At 36.6% G+C, this 26,665-nt stretch overlaps 1 protein-coding gene across 1 annotated transcript; it reads left to right on the top strand.

Moving 5' to 3' along the window:
• Positions 1 to 26,413, top strand: DCK (deoxycytidine kinase). Its single transcript, XM_029234534.1, is given in 8 exon segments — positions 1 to 27; positions 29 to 446; positions 4,989 to 5,104; positions 14,787 to 14,980; positions 15,980 to 16,127; positions 20,987 to 21,102; positions 22,628 to 22,718; positions 24,457 to 26,413. Coding segments are annotated over 8 exon segments (1,137 nt in total). The 3' UTR covers positions 24,484 to 26,413.
• Positions 26,414 to 26,665: the final 252 nt, after the last annotated feature.

Genomic DNA, 26,665 nt, shown 5'->3' with positions numbered 1-26,665 from the left:
ATGCGCCTGCGCGCGCGCGGCCCCGCCACCCCCGCTCCCCGTGACCCTTCGTGCTGGGCGCGCACGCAGGGGCCCCGCGCGAGGCGGGCTCCGGCGGAGGGGCCCAGGAGGCAACTCAGGTTTAGGGGAAGGCGGGGGCGTGGCTTCCCCGCTGGGCGGGCGGCCACTTCACAGTCCCGCCTCATTCGGCAGCTGCAGCCGCGCGCCAAAATCAAACCCGGGCGCCCGCCGGCCAGAGAGTCTGCCGTTCAAGGCGAGCTCCGCGGCGGCGGCGGCGGCGGCCCAGTCGCGCACACCTTTGACCACCTCCCAGCGCTCCCTGCCCGACGCGCTCGGGGCCGCCACAAGACGAGGCATGGCCACCCCACCCAAGAGGAGCTGCCCATCTCCCGCAGCCAGCTCTGAGGGGACCCGCATCAAGAAAATTTCCATCGAAGGGAACATCGGTAAGGAGCCTAGGGAAGTGTTGGTCCCAAAGCAGGGGTAGTCGCGGCAGCGGCGGCTGAAGCGCCCCTTCGCTTCATCCCTGCTCCTCCTCATTGAGGGCTTTCCTCCCAGCCTGCTCCTGTGCTTGCAGACGCGCCCTCAAATTCCCCAGCCGCCGAAAGCACCCTTCTCTTGCCTCTCCAGCTTCCCTCCCGTGCCACGAGGGTGTTCGTGACCCCTGGGCGTCAGGCGGCCGGCCTAGGCCTGCGGGCCTTGTGAGGCGCGCTTGGGGTCCCTTTCATCCTCTTTGTTTGGGAAGGGTTTTGTTTTTGCGGTGTGTGGTGTTTTTTTTGGATGTGTCTGTATGTCAGTTCTTGAGGTGCAATATACATAAGTTAAAGGATCCCTTTTTAGGTATACCCCTCTATGAGGTTTGACAAACATACAGTGTTTTACTACCATCATGATCAAGATTCAGAACATTTCCATCCCTGCAGAAAGTTCCCTCTTGCTTCTTTGTAGTCAGTCTCCTCTTCATTCCTATCCCCTGGCAAGCGGTAATCTGATTTCTAATCCTGTAAGTTTTGCCTTTTTCAGAATGTCATATAAATGGATTCATAGAGTATGTAGCCTTTTGTGTCTTGCTTCTCTAGTTTAGCATAATGCTTTTACATTTATTCATGTTGCTTGTATCTGTGGTTTGTTCTTTTTTGTTTCTGAGTAGTATTCCACTGCACGGATATACCAGTTTCTCTCTCCCAATTGTGGACATTTGGATTGTTTGCAGTATTTAGATTATGAATAAAACTGCTGTAAACATTCAAGTACAAGGAAAGAATTTTTAAATGATCTTAGCAGAAAGAGTTCCTCACTCCCTACCCAACATCCAAGTAAACATTGTGTTATGATTCAAAGACCACTGCTGTTTCTGTTCTTAACCCAGATGTCATTTTGCAAGATACATGAGAACTTCTGATTCTTCTCTATTTCCTACCACAGGAAACCTATGCCTGGTACTTCCTGTTTTGATAGGATTTTGGTTTTTTTGGTTCCAAGTTAGGTACTGGCCATTCATGCATACAGCAAATTTTAATTCTTACTGTGTTGAAAGCACTTGTACTTCTTTTAAAAGGCAAGGCAAACAGGTGCTCTAGCAGCATTCCAAGGAATAGAAAAAGCTGGACACACCCTCAAAGAGGACATCTTGTTTCATTGCTCCAATATTAAGGCACCAGTGGGAAAGATCAATGTAATAGACTCTCATTTCTTCTTAGCTGGATAAGTTCTTTGAAGGTGAATGTTTACTAGTATGATTCCTCACAGCTACTTATTGGATATAGAAGACCATGTATAAAGACAGGAGAAAGTAGATGAACAAAACCTTTTCAAAAGTAAATTTGAATGAACAACCTCTCAGATTTATACCACAATCCCTTCCCTTTCCTAAATCCACTGAAGCAATGTATCATATCTGGAAATTTACTTCCTTCCAAGCATCTTTAATCTTCTCAGCACCTAAAATAATTTTCTAATATATCACCCCCTCTCCAATTTCTCAAAATTCTCCCAGAGCAGTCTTTGTGTATACCAATGTGATTGTGTTATCCCTTGCTTAAAATTCTCTGACCTCCCCATTATCTACACTGGAAGGAGCTACAAACTGATGGCCTGCAGTTACACAATATTGGCATGCCCAACTTTGAAAAAAACATTTTTAATTAGTTTCTAGCATTTACAAATGTTGAGATTTCCCATAAACATCTAGGTTCTTGGCTTCTCTTGAAAAATCTGAAGATCTGGTAGCACTGTGTTTCTGTAAGAGAACCATTTGCTCTTTAGATGGGATATGTCACTTACCACTTAACTGTTTTCCCTGACACTGCAGCTTTGTCATTTGCTGTTTATTAATGCTCTTATACTGTTGTTCATGTGCCCTCCGCCTTATGTGCCAGACCCAAATAAGCCATATGTGTACAAATTGCTAATCTGTTTATAGAAGACTATTTCATGATTCGTCTGTTTTCTAGAATTTGAACTTTAACTGGTCATTTTCATTTCATACTCATGTAACTTGTTTTCTCATTTTCTCTAACTAAATTACTCTCTTACGTTAGATTTTGGAGTCCTTACCTACTTCTCATCTTAATGGTCTGTATAGAATGATTTTTGGCATCATTATGCCTACTTGGCATTAATAATTTTGTTAGGTCCCATGACTTTTTAAAGTATTAACATCAGTGTCCTTGGTTCTTGTTCTCCTTTGCCTTCCTAGAATTTTAATTTATTAATTAGCTTATTTTCAAGCCCCCCATTTCCTCCTCATAAGTTAAGGAACTGGATATTAGTCTGATTGGGAACTGCAGGTAACTATTTTTATACTGCTTGAAATAAAGAGTAATTTTAGAGAGTAACTGTTATTACTCTTAAAATTTCAGAGTATGACCACATGAACTTTTTCTGTTTGTAAGCAGTATCAGAAGAAAGCTGAATGCTCTAGCCTTAAGTGCTTTCAGGCTCTAGCTGATGGCTGGTGTTTTAATGTGTTCCTTGGGTGCTCTTTCTGAACATCATGTTTTCCTTCCTTCCTCCATCTAGCTCAGTGAATGTCTGGTGAACGTTTTATATGCTTCCATTCACTTCTTAATGCCTTACAGTTTCTGTGCTTACCCTCTTCACATGAAATTTGTGGTCCACCAGTGTTTTTCCTATGATTAAACCTCATGGTCATCTAGTTTATCCTTAAAAGTTTTTTGCCTGTCCTCTGGTGGTAATATGACTTTTGTGTTTTGCTTCTTAACTCTTCTCTCTGTGTTACCTTCTGATTGACCCTCCCTCTTTTTTTTTTTTCTTTTCTATCGACCTATGTAATGTTTTAGGTTTGATTATAGTTCTTCAAGTCAAAGGTAAGTTCTTTTTGCCCTCTTTGGATCCAGTTTATAAGGAAGAGGAGGCTTTGCTTCAGTTGCTGTTTTTTATATGTTTATCTATGTGCGTGTGCATTTGTATTCATATATATGGAGAGAGAGAGAAAACATCATGCTGACCAGAGATGACTAATATAATCACATTTGGTGACTTCAGATAGGAAGGGTGTGGTGGTCATTAAGAGTATTGTTAAACCCTGTCAAATTCTAGGTCAAGACTTTCCCTACTATTAAATTGAATGAATTCCCAGATTTTTTTTTTCCCCCGGTACACGGGCCTCTTACTGTTGTGGCCTCTCCCACGGAGCACAGGCTCTGGACGCGCAGGCCCAGCGGCCATGGCCCACGGGCCTAGCCGCTCGCGTCATGTGGGATCTTCCCGGACCGGGGCACAAACCCGTGTCCCCTGCATCGGCAGGCGGACTCTCAACCACTGCGCCACCAGGAAAGCCCTCCCAGATAATTTTAAAATAGTGAATATAATGTCTTGGTTACACCCAAACTGTTTTCTTTTTTTCCTTCTAGATATCTCAGAAACTAGTGAATGATCAGGGAGAAGTAAAGTCTATACAACTTTATTTTTTTTTTAAGGAGTTTGATAGAGTGCACAGAACCATAAAAGTGAAGCAGAAAAAACATGGCTATTGTTTGTAGGAAGTGTTTTGCAAAAATATTTTTATAATTTCTGTTAGCCATAGTGTCATATGATAATTAGTGTCATATAATAATAATCATATTATTTCCCATCCTAAAACTCTGGGAATTGGATGCTTTTTTTTTTTTTTTTTTTTTTCTGGCCATACTGCTTGGCTTGTTGAATCTTAGTTCCCCGACCAGGGATTGAACCCTGGCCCTCGGCAGTGAGAGCTCAGAGTCCTAACTACTGGACCACCAGGGAATTCCCTGGATGCATCTTTATATTAATTTTGTGGTTTATTTGGTTGTTTCTAGATAGGAAAAACCTGAGTTTGTTTGTAAACTGAACAAATAGAACCAGTAGAGAGGAAAATTTTGAAAATGCAAGAGCCTGGAATGACTGTCACTGTTGTGATAGTTTACTTATTTATCACAGCAGTTTCCATGAGGAGGGTATTATTATTATAGTCTCCATTGTATTATGAAGAAACAGGTTCTGAGAGGTTCAGTGACTTGCCCAAAATTACATACCTAATTAAGTGGGATAATAGCCTTAACCACTTTCCACAGTTATCTCTGTTTTGTTAAGGAAAGTAAGTCTAGGACTAGAATTTTTACTTTTTTTTTTTTTTTTTTGGCCGCGCTGAGCGGCTTGCGGGATCTTAGTTCCTGGACCAGACCAGGGATGGGACCCATCCCCCCTGAATTGGAAGTGCAGAGTTCTAATCACTGGACCTCCAGGGAATTCCCTAGAATGTTTAAAATTCTGTTCCATGGCTTTGGTAAACTAAAAACAGTAACAAACAAATGAGCTTAATACAGGTGGGCAGGGATCCTTTTACTTTTCATTTAAATAAAGTCTAAAAGAGAAAGTTTAGAAAATCGAATGCTTTTCTTTTTTGTATTGTTTGCTATTATAAATTTTGTAAAAGCTGATGGCTGTCTTGGCATTATTTTCCTGATAAATTTCCTTCCTCAGTTTCACTTTTCCTCTTACAACAGCTGCCGGGAAGTCAACATTTGTGAATATCCTTAAACAAGTCTGTGAGGATTGGGAAGTGGTTCCTGAACCTGTTGCCAGGTGGTGCAATGTTCAGAGTACTCAGGATGAATTTGAGGTATGAAAATAAACTTTATTTAATAAAATAAAAATTTTTGATTTAGAGAACAGTTGTATTCTTGGATTTTTTTTGTTTTGTTTTTTTTCCTTTTGCAATAAAACTTTCAAATATAGGACTTCCCTGGTGGCACAGTGGTTAAGAATCCTCCTGCCGGTGCAGGGAACACGGGTTCAAGCCCTGGTCCTGGACGATTCCACATGCCACGGAGCAACGATGTCTGTGCACCACAACTACTGAGCCTGCACTCTGGAGCCCGCAAGCCACAACTACTGAGCCTGTGTGCCTAGAGCCTGTGCTCCACAGCAAGAGAAACCACTGGAGTGAGAAGCCCGCACACTGCAATGAAGAGCAGCCTCCGCTCGCCACAACTAGAGAAAGCCCGCACGCAGCAACAAAGACCCCATGCAGCCAAAAATAAGTAAATTAAAAAAAAGCAAGCAAACAAACTTTCAAATATAGCTCTAAGTCTGTATCTTTATTTGGGCAGTAGTTATGTGGAAGTACATATATATGTATAACATGCATTGAACTATGCACTTAAGATTATGCACTCCATTGCATCTAAGTAGAATTTTAAAAGTTTTTAAAAATTAATTAAAACTTTTTTTTTTTTAAAGAAGATGTTGGGGGTAGGAGTTTATTAATCAATTAATTAATTTTTGCTGTGTTGGGTCTTCATTTCTGTGCGAGGGCTTTCTCTAGTTGTGGCAAGCAGGGGGCACTCTTCATCGCGGTGCGCGGGCCTCTCACTATCACGGCCTCTCTTGTTGCGGAGCATAGGCTCCAGACGCGCAAGCTCAGTAGTTGTGGCTCACGGGCCTAGTTGCTCCGCGGCATGTGGGATCCTCCCAGACCAGGGGTCGAACCCGTGTCCCCTGCATTAGAAGGCAGATTCTCAACCACTGTGCCTCCAGGGAAGCCCAATTAAAACGTTTTTAAAAAAATCTAATTTTAAGTTAAATTTCTTGCGTGGCTTTTTACATTTTGTTTAAAAATAGGTAAATAAGAAAAGCAAAAACAGCTACCCAATAGCTGAATTTTACTAGTTTATTTTTCAGGACTTCTGTCTTAGAGACAGCCATTATTTTTGTACTTTCGTTCGTGTTGGACTTTCACCCTGGACACAAGTTTCAATTTCCCAGAACTTTCCATCCTACACTACAAATGAGAAAGAGGGCATAATCGTTAAATTCCATTCTTTACAGCAAACTTTATTGTAGGTGTATGAAGAGAGATCTGATTGCTAAGATTTTTATTTCTGGAGAAATGAGAATTGAAATTAAAAGCAGCATAGCAGAAATGGAAAAATGGAAATGTGTGCTAGAAACTTACTTTGTTAGGTCTGAGGAGGACAGAGAGGTTTTGAAAAAAAAGTCTCATTTTAAAAGTTTAGCTGTTGGTCTGGGGAATCTAGGAATAATAATTGAATATTTAAAATGTAAATCATATATACAAGGAGGAGTCACCAGCCAAGGTACTCTGCAGACTTTGGGGACACTGGTTTTTAATAACCAAAAGTATTTTCTCAAATACCTGTTTGCCAAACATAGTTAACTTTAGGTCTGGGACCCAGCTCACTACACCCCAATCCTTTGAATAATCTAGGACTAAACCCTGAAGGGACTTCCTTCCCATATGGACTCCATCTTCTTAAGAAATTGATATTTCAGTCTGGTCTTTGAGGAAGGGCAGAGTTAGCCTTAAGTAAAGTTTTAAAGTGGGTACATTTATTTGCTTCTTTCAACATTTTTTATTGACATATGATATAACTATAGAAAAGTATATAAACCTATGTACAGTTTAAAGAACAATTTGAAGGCTATCATCTTTGTAACCATCACCCAGGTCAAGAAATAGACCATTACTTTCTTGTTCAAGAATTCCCTGTTTGTTCTTCTCAGGTCGCAGTATCTCCTTCCCAAGGGTAATAACTCCGCTAGGGGTAATCACTCACATAAAATAATTCTTGTGATAATAATTTTTCTTCTTTCTAAAAAGAATTTTATGTACATGAACATATCTCTAAGAAACATAATGTTTTGTCTGTTTTTTAATGTTGTATAAATGAAATCATCTGTTTGCATTCCTTTTCCTCTTGCTTATTTTGCTTAATAAGTTTGTGAAATTTGTCTATATTGTTGCATGCAGCTATAGCTTGTTCATTTTCATTGCCATATGGTATTCAATTGTGTTCATATATCACTGTTTGTCCATTCTATACCTTTGATCAGTTTTTGAGCGGTTCCTACTTTAGTTGCTGTAAAAACATCCCTGTTAGGAATATGAATCCTGGTGTACACATGCAAGAGTTTCTCTTGGAATAAGAAGTAAAATTACTGGGTGGTGGGTATGTGTTTGATGCCTGTTTTCTGAAGTGGTTTTACCAGTTTACATTCCCCACAGTGTACTGAAGCTGTCACTGGTTCACCCCTTTGCCAGTATTTAGTATTGTCCAGCTTCCTAAATTTTATCATTCTGTTGAACATTTAATATCTTTTATGTTTAAATTTATATTTTCCTGATTGCTAATGAGATGGTGCTCCTTTAATTAATTAATTTATTTGCCATTTGGATTTCTTTTGTAAAGTCCCTTTTCAGGTCCTTTTGCCCATTTTCCTTTGGATCTTCTGTCTTCCCTCACCCTGCATTTTTACCTCTTAAAGTATGTCTTGTGGCCTCTTTCAAAGTGCCCTATTCAAGTTTGCTTACATTTAGAAATGAGAGACCTGCGTTCTAAAAATAATCTTTCTCCCCCTCATTTCTGGGGTCAGCTGTCAGTGCAGTCATTCTCAGGGGTTAGGTAGAAAGTAGCCAAATTAAACCAATGTGAGAATTACAGAAGGAACTCTTTCATTGGGGGAATGTTAGACTAGATTGGATTAGGTGACCTTCATTTAAGGTCCATTCTAGTTTTAATATCATAGCTTCTAACTCATATTAAACATGTATAACTGGTTTGTTGGCACATTAAATGTTTCTGCCTCTCAGTGTACCTTACTTTTTTTTTTTTTTTTTTTTTTGGTCGCACTGCACGGCTTAGTTCCCCGACCACCAAGGATTGAACCTGTGCCTCCTGCAATGGAAGCGCAGAGTCCTAACCACTGGACCGCCAGGGAATTCCCAGTGTACCTTATATTAACCAAGCACACAGGAACATATATAAAAACTATAATGTCAAAAATTTTAATTTGCAGAGAGAAATGTAATTATCAGATTCATTGATGTAGGTCAACCCATTCTCTATATAGGCCCAGTAGAAGGAACTTATAAGATCTCAAGGATTTGGTGCTTTTTCAAACAACAAACAATCCCTTGGGAATTTAAATATGTGGGATGCCTCCTGGTTAAAAATGACTGCCCTAGTGAATCACTGTTAGTGTTAGGAGTGTATTGAACCCTTTAGTTGTGTTGGAGAGGAGAGGTTGAAAACATTGCATTAATATACATGGGAAGCCAATTTATAGTAAGAAGGTTGTCTATTAAGCTTAGAATCAGAGCTCAGGGGAATTAGTTATATTATCTTAATGACTGATGTCATCAGACTAAGATGCATTGATGCATCTGTCTCCATTTTAAGAATTGGCTTCATGGATCTGATATTCATGTTTATGGGCTGGAGCATTTTCTTCCTGTGTACTAGAGTCAAAATTCCAAACTTTCTTTATAACTACCATGCAAGTGAACCTACTATTATTGTTAACATATACTTTCATTAACATATACTTTCATCAGTTTCCTGTAATCCAGTCATGTCTCCACCATGTTACAATTTGGTAACCTTCATTGGATTTTGTATATTTGTGTACATTCTTGGAGGATAGTTTTAATTTTGTGTGTGTATTAAAGGCTACTATGTTGTTAATCCTCTCTACTTAGGTGGAGTTTCAGATTGTGGGGATAGTATTTTGGGGATAAGGTAGCGGAGTGTGAGGGTAGTAATGAGTGGGTGGGTTCTCAGTATCTTTGGATATTTCCTTTTTTCCTGGACCTCAAGAAATGGAATTTCTTCCCTCATCCTGGGGCCCTTCTTCCCCAGACCCATCCCTGACCTATTCCTTGGGATTATAGTGTGAACCACTATCCAAATCTAAGCTTTCTTAGCGTGCTGTCAATAGTGAGAAGTAGACTGTCTTCAGACCCAACTCTGGTAAGGCCAGTCCTACTTCGAATGTTCTCCATTTAATCACACTTCTTGGCAGTAACACTGGGATGGGAAGAGTTGGGCTGCTGGTACCTTTGATCTCTTCCCCTAGTCAGTAATTTAATTTGCACCTGCATGTTTAGCTGGTTTTGTTTTTTACCTGCCACCTAGTGGCTGAAATGTTGCTATACTGTCGATGAGCTCCCACCAATTATAGCAAAATAAAGAGGGAGAAAGTACCTAGAAAGATTATGTAGTCTCCCCTCCCTTCTCCTCCCATGGAAAGAGTATCTTTAAATCATATGACCCAGATGATTATCAGTCTTTGTATTAAAGATTTATTTCAAATAACAATGTGCTTTATTTGGTGATTTATGTTATTATTTAAGCCCAAAGCTTTGATTTAATTGCTTTCTTTTAGCCTATTTTTTGAGGTCTACAGACTGTCAGAAAGATATTTTTAGTCTGTTTCTCTCAGTGAGCTGAATTCTTTTGGGAGATCTTTGTTATTTACTGTGAAATGCTATTTTACTTTTATCTAACACTTCTTACCACTAAGAAGTCACTGAAAAATTAGTAACTCTGTGAAAGAAGGGATAAAATATACTTATCTGTGAAACAACAGCATATTTTTTGATAAGTCATTCTTTTTTTTTAATTTAATATTTATTTTTGGCTGCATTGGGTCTTCGTTGCTGCTTGCGGACTTTCTCTAGTTATGGTGAGCAGGGGCTCCTCTTCATTATGGTGCGTGGGCTTCTCATTGTGGTGGCTTCTCTTGTTGTGGGAGCACAGGCTTCAGTAGTTGTGGCTCGTGGGCTCTAGAGCGCAGGCTCAGTAGTTGTGGTGCATTCTTAACCACTGCGCCACCAAGGAAGTCCGTATCAGGTAAATTTAAGGTAATACTTGCTGCTATAGTAAAGTCTCTGTGGTTTAAGATGATCAAATTTCATTTCTCAGGCAGTGTACAGTACAATATGGTATTGAGTGGATGGCATACCATGCTGTCACTCAGAGACCCAGAGCCTTTCTAATGTGTGGCTCATCTAACCTCTAGGACAGTGCTTCAAACTTTAGTGTTCAGCAGAGTCACCTGGAGGACTTGTTAAAACAAAGACTTGGCCCTCAACCCCAGTTTCTGATTTAATAGGTCTGGCAGTGGGGTGTTGAAAATGTGCATTTCTCTCAAGTTCCCAAGTGAGGTTGATGCTGCTGTTATGGGGATCATACTTTGGTACCCCTGCCCTGGAGGTGAAGTTGAAAACCGCTGCTCTAGGGCCTTGGTGTCTTTTGCTTCCAGTTGATGAATAAAGAAAGAATCATCGCTTTTGAGAGGTTTTTATGGGTCCAGCCTGGACATGATAAACGTTGCTTCTGCCCTACTTCCACTGGCTAGAACTGAGTGTTCTGGCTGTAGTTAATCACAAGGGAGACTGGGAAATAAAGCCTAGCTGTGTGTCCAGGAAGAAAAACAACCTGGTTTTAGGGAACACATAGTAGTATCTATCACACGCAATTTCTAAATAGAAGTACTTTAAATATATTTGTTAATGTAACTTAAACTCAAAAGTGCCACGTTTAATTAATCAATGTAGAAGTTGTTGAAGTTTATTTTAAAGTTAATGGGTTATTTTAGGGGATTCTCTGGTGGTCCAAGTGGTTAGGACTCCGCTCTTCCATTGCAGGGGGCACGGGTTCGATCCCTAGTCAGGGAGCTAACATCCCACAAGCCTTGGGGCGCAGCCAGAAACAAAACAAAACAAAATAAAGCTGATGGTTATTTTGGTAATAGGTATTTGTGCACCAAAGACAACCTGAAATAGTAAGCCCAGATAATGATAAAGACAAAAAATTGTTTTTCACGGTTAGTTTTATTTATAAAAATAACTCAGATGTATTTTCACTAGTGAATTTGTATTTATGTCATTAGTGAATTCTCCATTGTATAATTATGTAAAGTTATCCATGTCTAAGATAAAATTATTAAAATACAGAGCACCAGCACCAGTTAATTATCCACATAGTATCTGAATATCTCCCTTCAAGAAATCAAATTAAGTATTACTTGCTTTATAGATATGATATAACTTCAGTATTTAATAGCAGATCAACATTTTGGAAAGAATATGGCTTTATTTTCAGTCTTAGGCTTGAATCCTAGTTTTGCTGCTTACCAGATATATTGATATTAATGAGTTATTCAACCTTTTTGAGCCCCATTTTTAAAATTTATAAAATAGTGTCAGTAATGACTATTTCATAGGGTTGAGATAATGTATGTAAAACTTTTCATGTAGTCCCTGGCATAAAATAAATAATAAACAGTAGATATTATTATAATTATCATTAAAATTGAAGTATATTTTCTTAATGAAGGGATATTTTGTGTAATGAACTTACTAGTTCTTCAACGAAAATTCTTTATTTTCTAAATCTAAGACATAAAAAATAAACTTTTAAGAAAACTTAAATATGGCCTTTGTGTTCACATTCCTAAGCACATTCTTTTTTGAAAATATGCTAAGTAAGCTACAGATAATGCAACCAGGGATAGAGTAGACTAATCCAAGACTTAAATTTTGTGTTTTGAATTAACATTTATACTGCAGAGAATTCCATGTATACGTAAATACCACTACACCTCTGCCCCCTTTTAGTGTCAAGTAAAAAAACTTTTTAATGTATATTTTTTGATTATTTGATAATTAATAATTTAATATTATGTATTTAAATATATTTTATTGAGCTATAATTGACATATAATATTGTATTAGTTTCAGGTGTCCAATATAGTGGTTCAACATTTGTGTACATTGTAAAAATGATCACCACAGGAAGTCTAGGTACTGTCTGTCACCATACTAAGTTGATACAATATCATTGACTCTATCCCACATGCTGTGCTTATTTATTTTATAACTGGAAATTTGTACTTCTTGATCCCCTTTACCCATTTCACCCCACATCCCCTACCTCCCTCCACTCTGGCAACCCCCCATCTAGACCTGTGAGGCTGGGGGTTTGGTTTCGTTTGTTTGATTCCACATGTAAATGATATCATGTGGTATTTGTCTTTCTCTGTCTGACCTGTTTCACTTAGCATAATACCCTTAAGTTCCATTAATGTTGTTTCAAATGGCAAGATTTTGTTCTCTTTTATGGCCAAGTAGTATTCCATTGTATACATACACCACATCTTTATCCATTCATCTGTCTACAGACACTTAGGTTGTTTCCATATTTTGGCTATTGTAAATAATGCTGCAATGAACCTAAGGGTACATATATCTTTTCATACTAGTGTTTCTGTGCCTGATATATTTTCTTAAATTTTTAAAAATTAATTTTTTTTAATGTGTGGAATAGCAGCTTGTGCTCTTTAGCTAAGTTCTCTTATAAATCCAGCAGTCAGTGTTCATAAAGTTGTCTCTGTTACTAAGAGTAATTTCCAAAATGCTATGCTTACTAGGGTAGGAAAATAAAATAGACACTACTGTCCTCTTTATAAAAATAACTACACGAAAGTTTTGGTTGAGTTGATATACTTCATTTAGCTGGAAAAATTCACTTGTATGAAACATTTTCTCCCTGGATGATGATGAATAAGTGGAAAGTCAGTTTATAATTAAATTAACAAAGGCCCTTGAAACTCTACTAAAATTAAATTTATTCTTTAAGCAGTTTGGGAAGGCAGTTACTTTACCCTTATTTCAGTTCATCATCTGCTCAGTATTTCTAAACAGCCCTATTGTTGACTGTTAGCCCTTTGCCATTTTATGCTTTTTTTTCTTCCAGTTTTGAGAAGAAGTTTCACTTAATTATGTGGTTTGTGGTATGAAATTTAAATTCTGCCTCAAAGTGCCATGTGTTTGTGTGGTTTTTAGTTCTTAACTGAAACTGAGGTCCGTTGTAATGTTTACACTTCTGGATTTTTTTTTTTTTTCCTCAGAGGAAAACCACCTACCTTGAGCATGAACTTTCAGGAAGTGTTCAGGGGTATTTGAACTAGGATTGAGAATAGGAATTAGGCAGTCATATTTTATTCCTTGAAAGTTAGAAAACAAGATTAAAGACTGTATAACTGTTGGGGGACTCTTTATATAGCTTGACATAGAAAAGATGATGAAGCATCCCTGGGTCCTGGGTTTTGTTTTTTCTTTCTTTCTTTTTTTAAATTTTTATTTTATTTGGCCACGTAGCACATGGGATGGATCTTAGTTCTCTGACCAGGGATCGAACCCATGTCCCCTGCATTGGGAGTGTGGAGTCTTAACCACTGGATCGTCAGGGAAATCCCTTGTTTTTTCTTTCTTAATCTGACAACTCTAATATCAAAAGTATTGTAATGTATTCTATTACTGTGCAATCAATTTTAATTTAAAAAGAAAGAAAATACTGTCACTCGAAGAAATTTCAGGGACTTCCCTGGTGGCGCAGTGGTTAAGAATCCGCCTGCCAATGCAGGAGACACGGGTTCGACCCCTGGTCCGGGAAGATCCCATGTGCTGTGGAGCGACTAAGCCCGTGTGCCACAACTACTGAGCCTGTGCTCTAGAGCCCACGAGCCACAACTCCTGAGCCTGCATGCTGCAACTACTGAAGCCCATGCGCCTAGAGCCTGTGCTCCACAGCAAGAGAAGCCACTGCAACGAGAAGCCCATGCACCGCAATGAAGAGTAAACCCCGCTCACCACAACTAGAGAAAGCCTGCACTCAGCAACGAAGGCCCAGTGAAGCCAAAAATAAATAAATAAATTTATAAAATAAAAAAAGGAAGAAATTTCAGTGGCTTCTTTCTCTTTACCCCCACCCTCCCCCTTTTTTTTTTTGATTGGGAAGCTTCGAATGTTAGAATTTGCTGACTTTGGCCTGTAGTAGTGAAGTGGCAATGGATAGATGCTCACAATTATTTTCTATATTTTTTGCAAGTGATTCATTGAGGATACCGAGCCTCTTTAAAAAAAATTCATGGTTTAAATCAGATATTCCCTAACATAAACGACTTTAATCAGATTATATAAAAATCTAATAACAGGAAATTGGCTCTACAGAATATAGAAAAGTGGATGCTGTGGTTGGAGAGAGAATAGCAAGTAGATACCACCAAGGTATCTCAGGAGTTTTTCAGTGTGATAGGAATACTGGAAGGGACCTAAGATGGCTTTGCCTGTTTAATTACTTAAACACATTGTACTCTGTCCAGGGAAGGTGCTAGGCTAGAAATCTGAACAAAGCAGTGTTACTAGTAAACTTTTGTGATATTTTGTAACACCAGTAAGTAATTTCACTGTGTTCAGAGGCAGGTGTGAATATCTCATTGTCTTGATTTGTGTTTCTTTAAATTAGCAATGTTGAGCATATTTTCATATGCCTATTAGCCATCTGTATATCTTTGGAAAAATGTATATAAAGGTCTTCTACCCATTTTTTAAATTGGGTTGTTTGGTTTTTTTATTTATCCAATTTTTTTAACTTAATAAACATTAAAATAGCCCTATTGACCATTGCTTTTTGTTTCCTTTTTCAAATTCAAAATAGGAACTGACAACGTCTCAGAAAAGTGGTGGGAATGTTCTTCAGATGATGTATGAGAAACCTGAACGGTGGTCTTTCACCTTCCAGTCATATGCCTGCCTCAGTCGAATACGAGCTCAGCTTGCTGCTCTCAATGGCAAGCTCAAAGATGCAGAGAAACCTGTATTATTTTTTGAACGATCTGTGTATAGTGACAGGTATATATAAATGACTGTACTTGTCAGTTTGGAATCTTGGCTTAGAAGTGGACTTTTTTTTCCTGTTTCCTGGGAATCAAAGTAATAAGAGAGGCTGAGTTGGAGATTTGAGATGGAAAATGACATTTAATACCTTCAGCAGTTTGGTACTAATGCCATTAGGGAAGTTCTAGCATAATTGCTAGCTGCCATAGAAACTGGTATAGTGGCCATCTCATCTCATTCAAATTTGCAGAGAATTTTTTTTTCTTCCAACCCTCTTAAAATTCTTATCTGCTCTGGTTAAATCTGGATCTGTATTCTAGACTTGCACCTGGAGCTAGGAGATCATATATCTCTAAGGGAGGCTTAGAATTACCCTGCTTATTATGTAAGGATTGTTTTACTGGAGTTAGATCTGAGGTTCTCAAACTTTAGGACCCCTTACATTCTTAATAATTATTAAGGAGCCCAAAGAGCTTCGTGTCTTATTGATATTTATGTTATTAGATATTAAGGTTGAGAAATATAAAAAAGATTTACTAACTTATTTGAAGTTAGTAATAATAAATCCATTACATATAAACATAAGAAAGATGTGAAAATTATATCTTTCACAACAAAAAATTAGGGAGAAGAGTAGCATTGTTTGAAACTTTGCAGATCTCTTCAGTGTCTGACTTAATAGAAGTCAGCTGTATTCTCATTTGTGCTTCTGCTTTTAAGCAGTTGTAAGCTTTTGGTTGAAGTACAGTATATAAAGTAATCTGGTCTCTCACAGAACCCCTAGAAGGGTCTTGGGGACCACCAGGGGTTCTCACACCACATTTTTGGGAACCACTGGCCAAGTACATATTTTCTGTAGTTGGAGATAATGTGTTGTTTTCTTCTGTTGTTTTTTTCTGCTAACCAAGGCCGTATCCATGGGTTTAGGAGAATGTTTCATGTCCATTTAGTAGATCCGTTTTTTCTTTGTGCTTTTTGGAAAGAATTTATGTGTTGATATAGGCTCTCTTTCAGGTATATTTTTGCATCTAATTTGTATGAATCTGACTGCATGAATGAAACAGAGTGGACCATTTATCAAGACTGGCATGACTGGATGAATAACCAGTTTGGCCAAAGCCTTGAACTGGATGGAATCATTTATCTTCGAGCCACTCCAGAGGTGAGAAACAATAAAAATTTGTTTTGTCCATTGACATTTCAGAATAATATTTAGAAATCCTTTCAGTGGTATGCAATGAAGGCGATTTAGTTTAACTCCACTCCCCACCTCCAAATTAGAAACTCATAACTGTGTAGATAGAAACATTCTTTTTTTCTAAGCAAACTGTAAGCCCACATTTGGAAGTTGCTCTTTTAGGCCCCTTCTCTGTTCTTCCTCAGTTCTGTTCTTCGTTATTTCTTCCTGACTTTCTCAGGGTCTGTCATCTATCACAGCTGCATTAAGAAACTTTCTAAAGCAACCCCTAGAATGTAGGCTTCATGAGGTGGAAGTTTGGGTATTTTAATTACTGTTGAATTTCCAGTGCCTAGAATAGGGCCTGGGTACATAGTGGGAGATCAGTAAATGTTTGCTGAAGGACTGGCCAAGTTGGTGGAGGTCCATTTCAAGAAATCCTTTATGGTTGTTTGTGGCTTGGAATGGGTGGGCAGTAGCAGCTGTAGTTGAGAAGAGCCTTAGAGGACCCTTGCCATTTTCAGTTAAGGAAGCTTACTTGAAAATGTGCCTTTTGTCATAGGTTGTAAATAGCTATTCTTGTTAACATATGAAATTATGTTATGAATCCAGGAAGACCAAGTAGATAGATGCCTTTCATAAAAGTAACCTAAATAAGAACTTACATTTGTTAAGGAATTTCTGGTTTTGGTGCTTGCATGCCCATTTTTCTCTGTTTTTTATTCCTGTTTCTTCCCTAAGTCACAAAGTAGGCTCTGGTGAATGTAAATGCCATGACTTCTAGCCTGAAAGAATACTGTATTGCTATTGAAGCTGAATTTTCAAAGAAACTAGGTTTCTGATTCCAAGGGATGATTTTTTTCCTCTTTAAGCCAGAATTTAACAATAATAATTTTGAAATTCACTTTTATTTTTGAAAAGAATTTTTGTTTTTAATTATGAAAATAGTAAATACAAATATAGAAGAAAACATGAAGAATACTAATAATTTCATTCTGCTAGAAACATTCATAGTCAATATGTTAAAGCCTAACACAAAACTTTATTTTATTTTTAAAATATTTTTAAACAAATAAATTTATTAAAAAAACAAAAACAAAAAACATTCTATTCTGTTTACCACTCTTTGTTACAGTCTATCCCATTTTAACTCATTTCTATTTTTCCCATGGTCTTTAGAGATAAGAGCCTCAAGGGTATGGAACAGTTCGATAGTAATTCCTCATCTTGAAGATTCACATGCAGTGTCGGTTGTGTGAATTAGCACCCTAATGCTACATGTGTCTGAGGCCTGTGATTTCAGGTTCTCACTGGTGAATTATTTATTTTCAAGTCATTGTCTTGAAATGTTTTCAGACTCCCTCTCTCTCACTCGGGCTTGTGGATGGAATTTTACTAGCTCTCTTTTAATGAAGGCACAACCTCTCAAGACTCTTTGTTTTCTTCAGGAAGATCAGCTCCAGCTCCTTATACTACATAACCTACTGCCTCAAATCTCCTGGAATGACTCAAAACCTCAAAGCTCCATGCTCCAACCTGGGCTGGTTGTTCTGCCATTCTGTTTCAAATTTGCTGTTTTTGGATTTTTTATTCTTATCCTCTTGAGACACCTATTCACTTATCTCTTGTGGATCCTGTATTGCCTGGCTCTTCATTTTTTTTTTTTGGTTTACTCTTTTTTTTTTTTTACATTTTTATTGGAGTATAATTGCTTTACAATGGTGTGTTAGTTTCTGATTTATAACAAAGTGAATCAGTTATACATATACATATGTCCCCATATCTCTTCCCTCTTGCATCTCCCTCCCTCCCACCCTCCCTATCCCACCCTTCTAGCTGGTCACAAAGCACCGAGCTGATCTCCCTGTGCTATGCGACTGCTTCCCACTAGCTATCTATTTTACATTTGGTAGTGTTTATATGTCCATATATATACTACCACTCTCACACTTTGTCCCAGCTTACTCTTCCCCCTGCCCGTGTCCTCAAGTCCATTTTCTAGTAGGTCTGGGTCTTTATTCCCCTCTTGCCCCTAGGTTCTTCATGACCATTTTTTTTAAGATTCCATATTATATATGCGTTAGCATATGGTATTTGTTTTTCTCTTTCTGACTGACTCTGTATGACAGACTCTAGGTCCATCCACCTCACTACAAATAACTCAATTTCGTTTCTTTTTATGGCTGAGTAATATTCCATTGTATATAGGTGCCACATCTTCTTTATCCACTGATCTGTCGATGGACACTTAGGTTGCTTCCATGTCCTGGCTATTGTAAATAGAGCTGCAATGAACATTGTGGTACATGACTCCTTTTGAATTATGGTTTTCTCAGGGTATATGCCCAGTAGTGGGATTGCTGGGTCATATGGTAGTTCTATTTTTAGATTTTAAGGGACCTCCATACTGTTCTCCATAGTGTATCAATTTACATTCCTACCAACAGTATATAAGGATTCCCTTTTCTCCACACCCTCTCCAGTATTTATTGTTTGTAGATTTTTTGATGATGGACATTCTGACTGGTGTGAGATGATATCACATTGTAGTTTTGATTTGCATTTCTCTAATGATTAATGATGTTGAGCATTCTTTCATGTGTTTGTTGGCAATCTGTATATCTTCTTTGAAGAAATGTCTATTTAGGTCTTCTGCCCATTTTTGGATTGGGTTGTTTGTTTTTTTGATAGTGAGCTGCATGAGCTGCTTGTAAATTTTGGAGATTAATCCTTTGTCAGTTGCTTCATTTGCAAATATTTTCTCCCGTTCTAAGGGTTGTCTTTTCGTCTTGTTTACGGTTTCCTTTGCTGTGCAAAAGCTTTTAAGTTTCATTAGGTCCCATTTGTTTATTTTTATTTCCATTTCTCTAGGAGGTGGGTCAAAAAGGATCTTGCTGTGATTTATGCCATAGAGTGTTCTGCCTAAGTTTTCCTCTAAGAGTTTTATAGTGTCTGGTCTTACATTTAGGTCTTTAATCCATTTTGAGTTTATTTTTGTGTATGGTGTTAGGGAGTGTTCTAATTTCATTCTTTTACATGTAGCTGTACAGTTTTCCCAGCACCACTGTTGAAGAGGCTGTCTTTTCTCCATTGTATACTGTTGCCTCCTTTATCAAAGATAAGGTGACCATATGTGCATGGGTTTATCTCTGGGCTTTCTATACTGTTCCATTGATCTATCTTTCTGTTTTTGTGCCAGTACCATATTGTCTTGATTATTGTAGCTTTGCAGTATAGTCTGAAGTCAGGGAGATTGATTCCTCCAGCTCCGTTTTTCTTTCTCAAGATTGCTTTGGCTATTCGGGGTCTTTTGTGTTTCCATACAAATTGTGAAATTTTTTGTTCTAGTTCTGTGAATAATGCCAGTGGTAGTTTGATAGGGATTTCATCGAGTCTGTAGATTGCTTTGGGTAGTAGAGTCATTTTCACAATGTTGATTCTTCCAGTCCAAGAACATGGTATATCTCTCCATCTATTTGTGTCATCTTTAATTTCTTTCATCAGTGTCATAGTTTTGTGCATGCAGGTCTTTTGTTTCCCTAGGTAGGTTTATTCCTAGGTATTTTATTCTCTTTGTTGCAATGGTAAATGGGAGTGTTTCCATAATTTCTCTTTCAGAATTTTCATCATTAGTGTATAGGAATGCAAGAGATTTCTGTGCATTAATTTTGTATCCTGCAAGTTTACCAAATTCATTGATTAGCTCTAGTAGTTTTCTGGTGGCATTTTTAGTATTCTCTATGTATAGTATCATGTCATCTGCAAACAGTGACAGTTTTACTTCTTCTTTTCCAATTTGTATTCCTTTTATTTCTTTTTCTTCTCTGATTGCCGTGGCTAAGACTTCCAAAACTATGTTGAATAATAGTGGTGAGAGTGGACATCCTTGTCTCGTTCCTGACCTTAGAGGAAATGCTTTCAGTTTTGCACCGTTGAGAATGATGTTTGCTGTGGGTTTGTCGTATATGGCCTTTATTATGTTGAGGTAGGTTCCCCCTATGCCCATGTTCTGGAGAGTTTTTATCATAAATGGGTGTTGAATTTTGTCAAAAGCTTTTTCTGCATCTATTGAGATGATCATATGGTTTTTATTCTTCAATTTGTTAATATGGTGTATCACAATGATTTGCATATATTGAAGAATCCTTGCATCCCTGGGATAAATCCCACTTGATCATGGTGTATGATCCTTTTAATGTGCTGTTGGATTCTGTTTGCTAGTATTTTGTTGAGGATTTTTGCATCTATATTCATCAGTGATATTGGTCTGTAATTCTCTTTTTTTGTAGTATCTTTGTCTGGTTTTGGTATCAGGGTGATGGTGGCCTCATAGAATGAGTTTGGGAGTGTTCCTTCCTCTGGCAGGAGGATTCTTAACCACTGCATCACCAGGGAAGTCCCTGAACTTTTAAATTTTTAACAAAATTTTATTGAAGAATAGTTGATTTACAATGTTGTGTTTAATTTCTGCTGTACCGCAGAGTGACTCAGTTATACATATTTATATTCTTTTTCATATTCTTTTCCATCATGGTTTATCACAGGTAAATTATTTGATTTTTAACTAAGCTTATTTTATACAGTTTATTTCAAGTTTGGATGCCAAAAGTTTGTACCCATATTTTGACTTATTTTTGAGAGTAACACTTGGTTTAGAGCTACCAAATGGTTGAAAAGCACAAGGAGAGGAAAATGAACTACTTCAACTTCCTAGGGAAAATAAATAGAGATTTTGGCTAGCATAACTAAAGAGACACTAAGGAAAAATTTAATGGCAGCTGTCAAGAATAATTGTTCCTTGCCTCCTCCACTCCTCCTACCTGTTTCTTATTGCTTGCTTTTAGAAATGCTTGAATAGAATATATTTACGGGGAAGAAATGAAGAACAAGGCATTCCTCTTGAATACTTAGAGAAGCTTCACTATAAGCATGAAAGCTGGCTCCTGCATAGAACAGTAAAGTAAGACTTCCTTTTTCTTATTTATTATTCATTTTAAATTCCTTTATCAAATTTTAATCCAAATCATGTATAATTTTTCATTTTCAGCCATTTTTATTTATTAGTATTGTAGGATCTCCCAGAATTAAGTACGGATTTTGATTCTTTTTACTGCAATGGGATCCTATTTTCTTAAAGTTTTTATAGCTAATCTCCCCCAGCAGTATTTACAGCATAATATATGGAATTTCACATTAAGGGATAAAGTAGGAAATATATCTGTATACATTATTTAGGTACAAGCATACCTTATTGTATAGCACTTCAATTTATTGTGCTTCACACATGCTGCATTTCTTACAAATGGAAGGTCTGTGGCAACCCTATGTCAAGCAAGTCTGTTGGCACCATTTTTCCAACAGCATTTCCTAATGTTGTGTCTCTACATCACATTTTATAAATTCTTGCAATATTTTAAACCCTTCACCAGCAAAAAGATTATGTGACTCTCTAAAGGCTCAGATGATGGTTAGCATTTTTTAGCAATAAAGTATTTTTAAATTAAGGTATGTACATTTTTTTTAGACATAATGCTATTACACACTTAATAGACTGCAGTATAGAGTAAATGTAACTTTTGTATGCACGGGGAAACCAAAAAATTTGTGTGACTTGCTTTGTTGCAATATTTGCTTTGTTGTGATATTCACTTTACTGCAGTGGTCTGGAACCAAACCTGCAGTATCTCTGAGATATACCTATACTCTTTCAGAGAGAATTTTAAGATATTTCAAGTTTGTTTCTTAGATCACTGTACTTTGTCATTAGTCAGATCTTGGTTCAGACGCATCTCACTTATTAGTATACAACCTTAGACAATCTCTGAGCCTCAAAGTGACCTCCCTGGGCTTTAGTTTTCTCATCTATAAAATGCAAACATTCCTGGATTTCCTTGGTGGTGCAGTGGTTAAGAATCCACCTGCCAATGCAGGGGACACAGGTTCGAGCCCTGATCGGGAAGATCCCACATGCCGTGGAGCAACTAAGCCCATGCGCCACAATTACTGAAGCCCTCGCACCTAGAGCCTGTGCTCCGCAACAAGAGAAGCCACCGCAATGAGAAGCCCACGCTCTGCAATGAAGAGTAGCCCCTGCTCTCCACAAGTAGAGAAAGACCTTGTGCAGCAACGAAGACCCAATGCAGCCATAAATAAATAAATAAATAAATGTATTTTAAAAAAAAGACAGCAAAGTTCTAAGAAAAAGCAAACATTCCTACTTTATGGTATGATTTTGGTTTTTGAAGAGAATTACATTTCACAATGCCTAACTTTATATATTTTATACCTGAGATTTTTAGACATGTATAGTAAATCTAGTTGAGAAAGAAGGGACTGCCAGATGAAGTACTTGGCAGGATAATTTTAATATAAAATGATTGATAACATTTTGTTTTCCAGTGAAGACATAAGAATAATTTTTTAGTATTTCTCTTTTATTTGTTGCTTTTTCTAATTATTTTGTTCATCTCTCTCTTTTCAAACAGAACCAACTTTGATTATCTACAAGAAGTGCCTATCTTAACACTGGATGTTAATGAAGACTTTAAAGACAAACATGACAGTCTGGTTGAAAAGGTAGATTTATACAAAGACTATAAATAATATTTGTTTTGTCTTGTCTAAAGAAGTGTTCTAACTTTGTGAGAAAACAATTTTCTAAGGAAAGATTACATAAAGTTATATTAAGAGACAGTTAAGAGCTTTAGAGGGATTTAGACTGTTTAGATTCTCATCTTAACTTCAACTTCTAGCTTTGTAGCCTTAGCTAAAATTAGGACCTTCTTTATCCTTTAATTTCTTTATCTGTATTATAGGGGTAACCACGTTAACAAAAGTTCTTGCTCACTCTCCTCTGCTTTGTTCCCTTTTCTTCCCCTCTTCCCTATACCACCAATCTTTAGATAATAATAAACTATTTGTGAAATTAATCTTTTTCAACTAAATTCAGTATGGAAGATGTTTGAAGCTGTAGGATATGGATCTCATCCATTTTTCTACTAACTAGAGTCTTGAGATTAAAGATTTTTAGTTTTGAGTTCTATTTGGGACCTTGTCAGTGATAACTTGGCACTGCCTAATCATTGAGTCATTGTCCTAATCAGAGTTGATCTATCCTCCATAGATTTGGAAGTTGACTATATTCTATAAAGTGAGTGGTGCTCATATTCATAAAGGGACTGGCAGAGAACCTATTGATGAACACTTGAGAGAGAATAGTAATGGGATTTGTATAACAAATATCCTTATATCCATGTTAATTAACTTAGTGATCTAAGAGCTAAAGAAGAAGCCAAATTTTTCTGTTGTTTGTTTAGTTTTGAGAGAAATCTTATTTTTCTTTTTTCCTGTCACAAAATGTCTGCTGTTTACTATAATAGGTATTTAACATTTATAAGGGATGTATCTCAAGAATTTTGAAAATCTCACCATTTATAGATAACTACTGTAGCATATAGTTGTTTTTCCCATGATATAAAGAAAAGCATATCTGGAAAATTCAAGTGATCTCTTCATACTAATTTAATGATGTTAAAAAACCTAGTACAGAATTCATTTGTGATACTGTTAAAATAAAATAAATAAAATTAAGTCAGCCAGCCATCATTTTAACTAGATGAATCTGTAAAACCACTTTTTAATTTTATCTAACACTTCTGTATTTTGATTAATAATCACCATTTCATATTATTATTTATTTTTGGTTTAATTAGTTTTACTAGAAGTTTGCTTTCTTTTTCAGGTATTTTTGCAAGGCGGTAATCTTTGTCTATTCAGAATTACTCTGCAGCCTAGAATACGTAGAGAGCAGTATCTTGAATTGTGACGTTGGCCAGTTGGCTAAGTTCATTCACTACTTATATGACCTTTCCTCACATACTAATATTACAGTGTGTATATATGATTCAGATTTGTGCTTCAGAAAAATTATAAATCTGTTACATAGGTTACATACATAATCAGGACCTTTAGACTTATTAAACCGTTGCAATTATTAATGTTATCAGTACTAAAGCTGCACATGTCAGTAGTCTATGGTATTATAAAGAGATAACAAAATTAGTGTTATGGCTGTTATAGAACTGTATCAATCTTAAATGTAAATTTAATGACTCCTGTGATGACATTTTAGGTCATTCATCTTCTAATACTGAAGTATTTGTTAATATTTCTTTTGAAACTAAATGATATCGCTTTGTGATAGTTACTTATACAGTTGAGGTCTTCAACTGTGTAGATACTTTTAATTGAAAATGAATATTAGATATCTCAAATTAGCCAAGGAATTATATTAATATTTTTTTCCTCCCCTCAGGTAAAAGAATTTTTGAGCACTTTGTGATCTTGCTGAAGACTGCAGGCAGCCAAATGATTGCACATACTTCAGCTTTGTGTATCTTCATAGGTCCATATTCATACAAGTCTCTCTTCTAAACCCAAGTTTTTAACTATTTTTGTTTCAAGAAAAAAATTTTTTTTAATGAATCCTATATAAAAGTTTATAGCTAGTTTTTCTTTTTTCCTTTTTTTCTTTTTCTTCTTTTCTTTTTTGGGGCTTTAAAAAAAGAAAGACATTTAAGTATCCCTTACAACAAGAAGTCTGGGGGTAGATGGTTCCCGAATCATTATAGTGGCTAAGCTGCATCATAAAGGACCCAGCCTCCTTCTGTCTTTCTCCTCTATTATCCTCCTCAGCCGGTTGACTTTTTTTTTTTTTCTGGTGCTTCTCATCTCACTGACCAATTTCTTAACTACAGACTTTAATGTTACATAGTAAATGGTAATGTGTCCTGTGTAAATTAGTGTACCTGTTAAAAATTGAAAAGTGGAATTTAAGGAATCCCTAGAAAGAGTATGATGAGGTTTTATTTTAAATACTTTTGATCAGGTGCCTTCCCTTCTACCTTAATTTATGTGGAAGATAAGACCAGGTTTAGTATTTAATTACTTCACTGATTTATTAATGTGTCTATAATACATTTGTAGAGAAGCAGGTTAGACTTTGTTCCCGGTTTGTAATGGCATAACTTATAAATCATTTAATCTTTTTCCTGCCTTTGTTTCTACATCTGTGGTATGAGTGAGGCTTCATCTTTTGCATGGGATTTTGTAGGATTAAAGAGAAAATGTTTCTATACTTAAAAGATAACTGAAGATTATTACATGAATAGAAAGATTGAATTCATTTGGAACTTAAATAGCTACCTGCTTTTTCCCTTCTCAGACCATTCTTTTAGAATGGAGTATTACTACTATAGTTAAAAGATTGGCTTAATCTATGATTGTCTTTAAGTCATTTGAGGTGGAATTATAGTTTTCCTTAATTTCTTCCCATTTTTATAGGTCAAATGTTAGTGGGACATAGTGAGGGATACATTTTTCCATTTTATTTTTTATTGATGCTATACTGGGAATGAGTAGTCTTTCTTTATACTTGGTGAGCTGTCAGAAGGGAAACTGAAGACAAGGTAGATTTTCTTCTTAGCAGTTAAGTCTGTTTAGTTAGTCCCAGCTCTTATTTCCTGCCTCCTACTTTCCCTACTGTCTCGATTAATTAGGCAGCCTACTATTTAAAGTTTTATTTAAAAGTAAATAAAAGTCACACATTTCTACTTTGAGAACATCATCATCACTTTTCACTTCATAGTTTGCTTTGCTTCTCTGTTGGATTATACCTGAAGTATTTTTCCCCCTCCTTTAAGAGAAATTACTGATAAAAATGATCTTGCTTTATGTTATATATCTTGAAAGCATTATCATTTTTTGTTGATTATATGTTAGTAAATACATATATTAATAAAGAAGGCAAGGGGTAAAATAGTTGTAATTTAAAAAATCTGCATGGGTTCATTTTAGGTCTGTATGTATAGATTTAAGTCTGTACGTATAGATTTCTTTCAACTTTGTGTAGTTAAGGTGTGCAGTGTGCAGTGTGTTTTCTTTGTATTTAACCTTTCTACTTGACATTTTAGAAAAATTCTGTGGCTTTTAATGAGAGGAAGAGTTACTTTTACTTTGAAACGATCATTTTCCTTTTTAAAATATCATTTCTTGTTTTTGGTTTCTTGATATTCAAAGATGATAATTTAGTGAGTTAAACAGTTTAGATGCACTGATCTTTGAAAAAGAGACTGTTTCAAATCTGTAATTACCATAAATATTTAAATTGTCTCATGATATTGTATAGATTTGTTTTTGTTTGATATAAATGAATTTGTTACTAAATTAAATATTTGCTTAATAAATAAGTAAAAGTATCATGAACTCTAATGGAGCTACACTCATTGAAATGATTGCATCTCTTTTAGAATTAAAATTTATTCTACTTTTGGAGAAAATTATGAATATATAAAGATTGATAGTGGCTTATATAAATTAACATTGAGTCTATTTTAAGTGGAGACATATTTCAGAGATTTTCCATAACCTTTAAAAATGTTTAGCTTAATGACTTTTTAAATCTGTAAAATTGAAAAGAAGCTTAAAAAATTATTATTTGTTATGACTTAAAATAAAAGCTGTAC

The sequence above is a fragment of the Monodon monoceros genome, unplaced genomic scaffold (genome assembly GCF_005190385.1).
Source record: "Monodon monoceros isolate NGI ecotype Baffin Bay Population unplaced genomic scaffold, NGI_Narwhal_1 Super_Scaffold_20, whole genome shotgun sequence".
NCBI lineage: Eukaryota > Metazoa > Chordata > Mammalia > Artiodactyla > Monodontidae > Monodon > Monodon monoceros.
The sequence above is the reverse complement of the archived record's forward strand: the minus strand, read 5'-3'. Positions and strand labels throughout refer to the sequence as shown.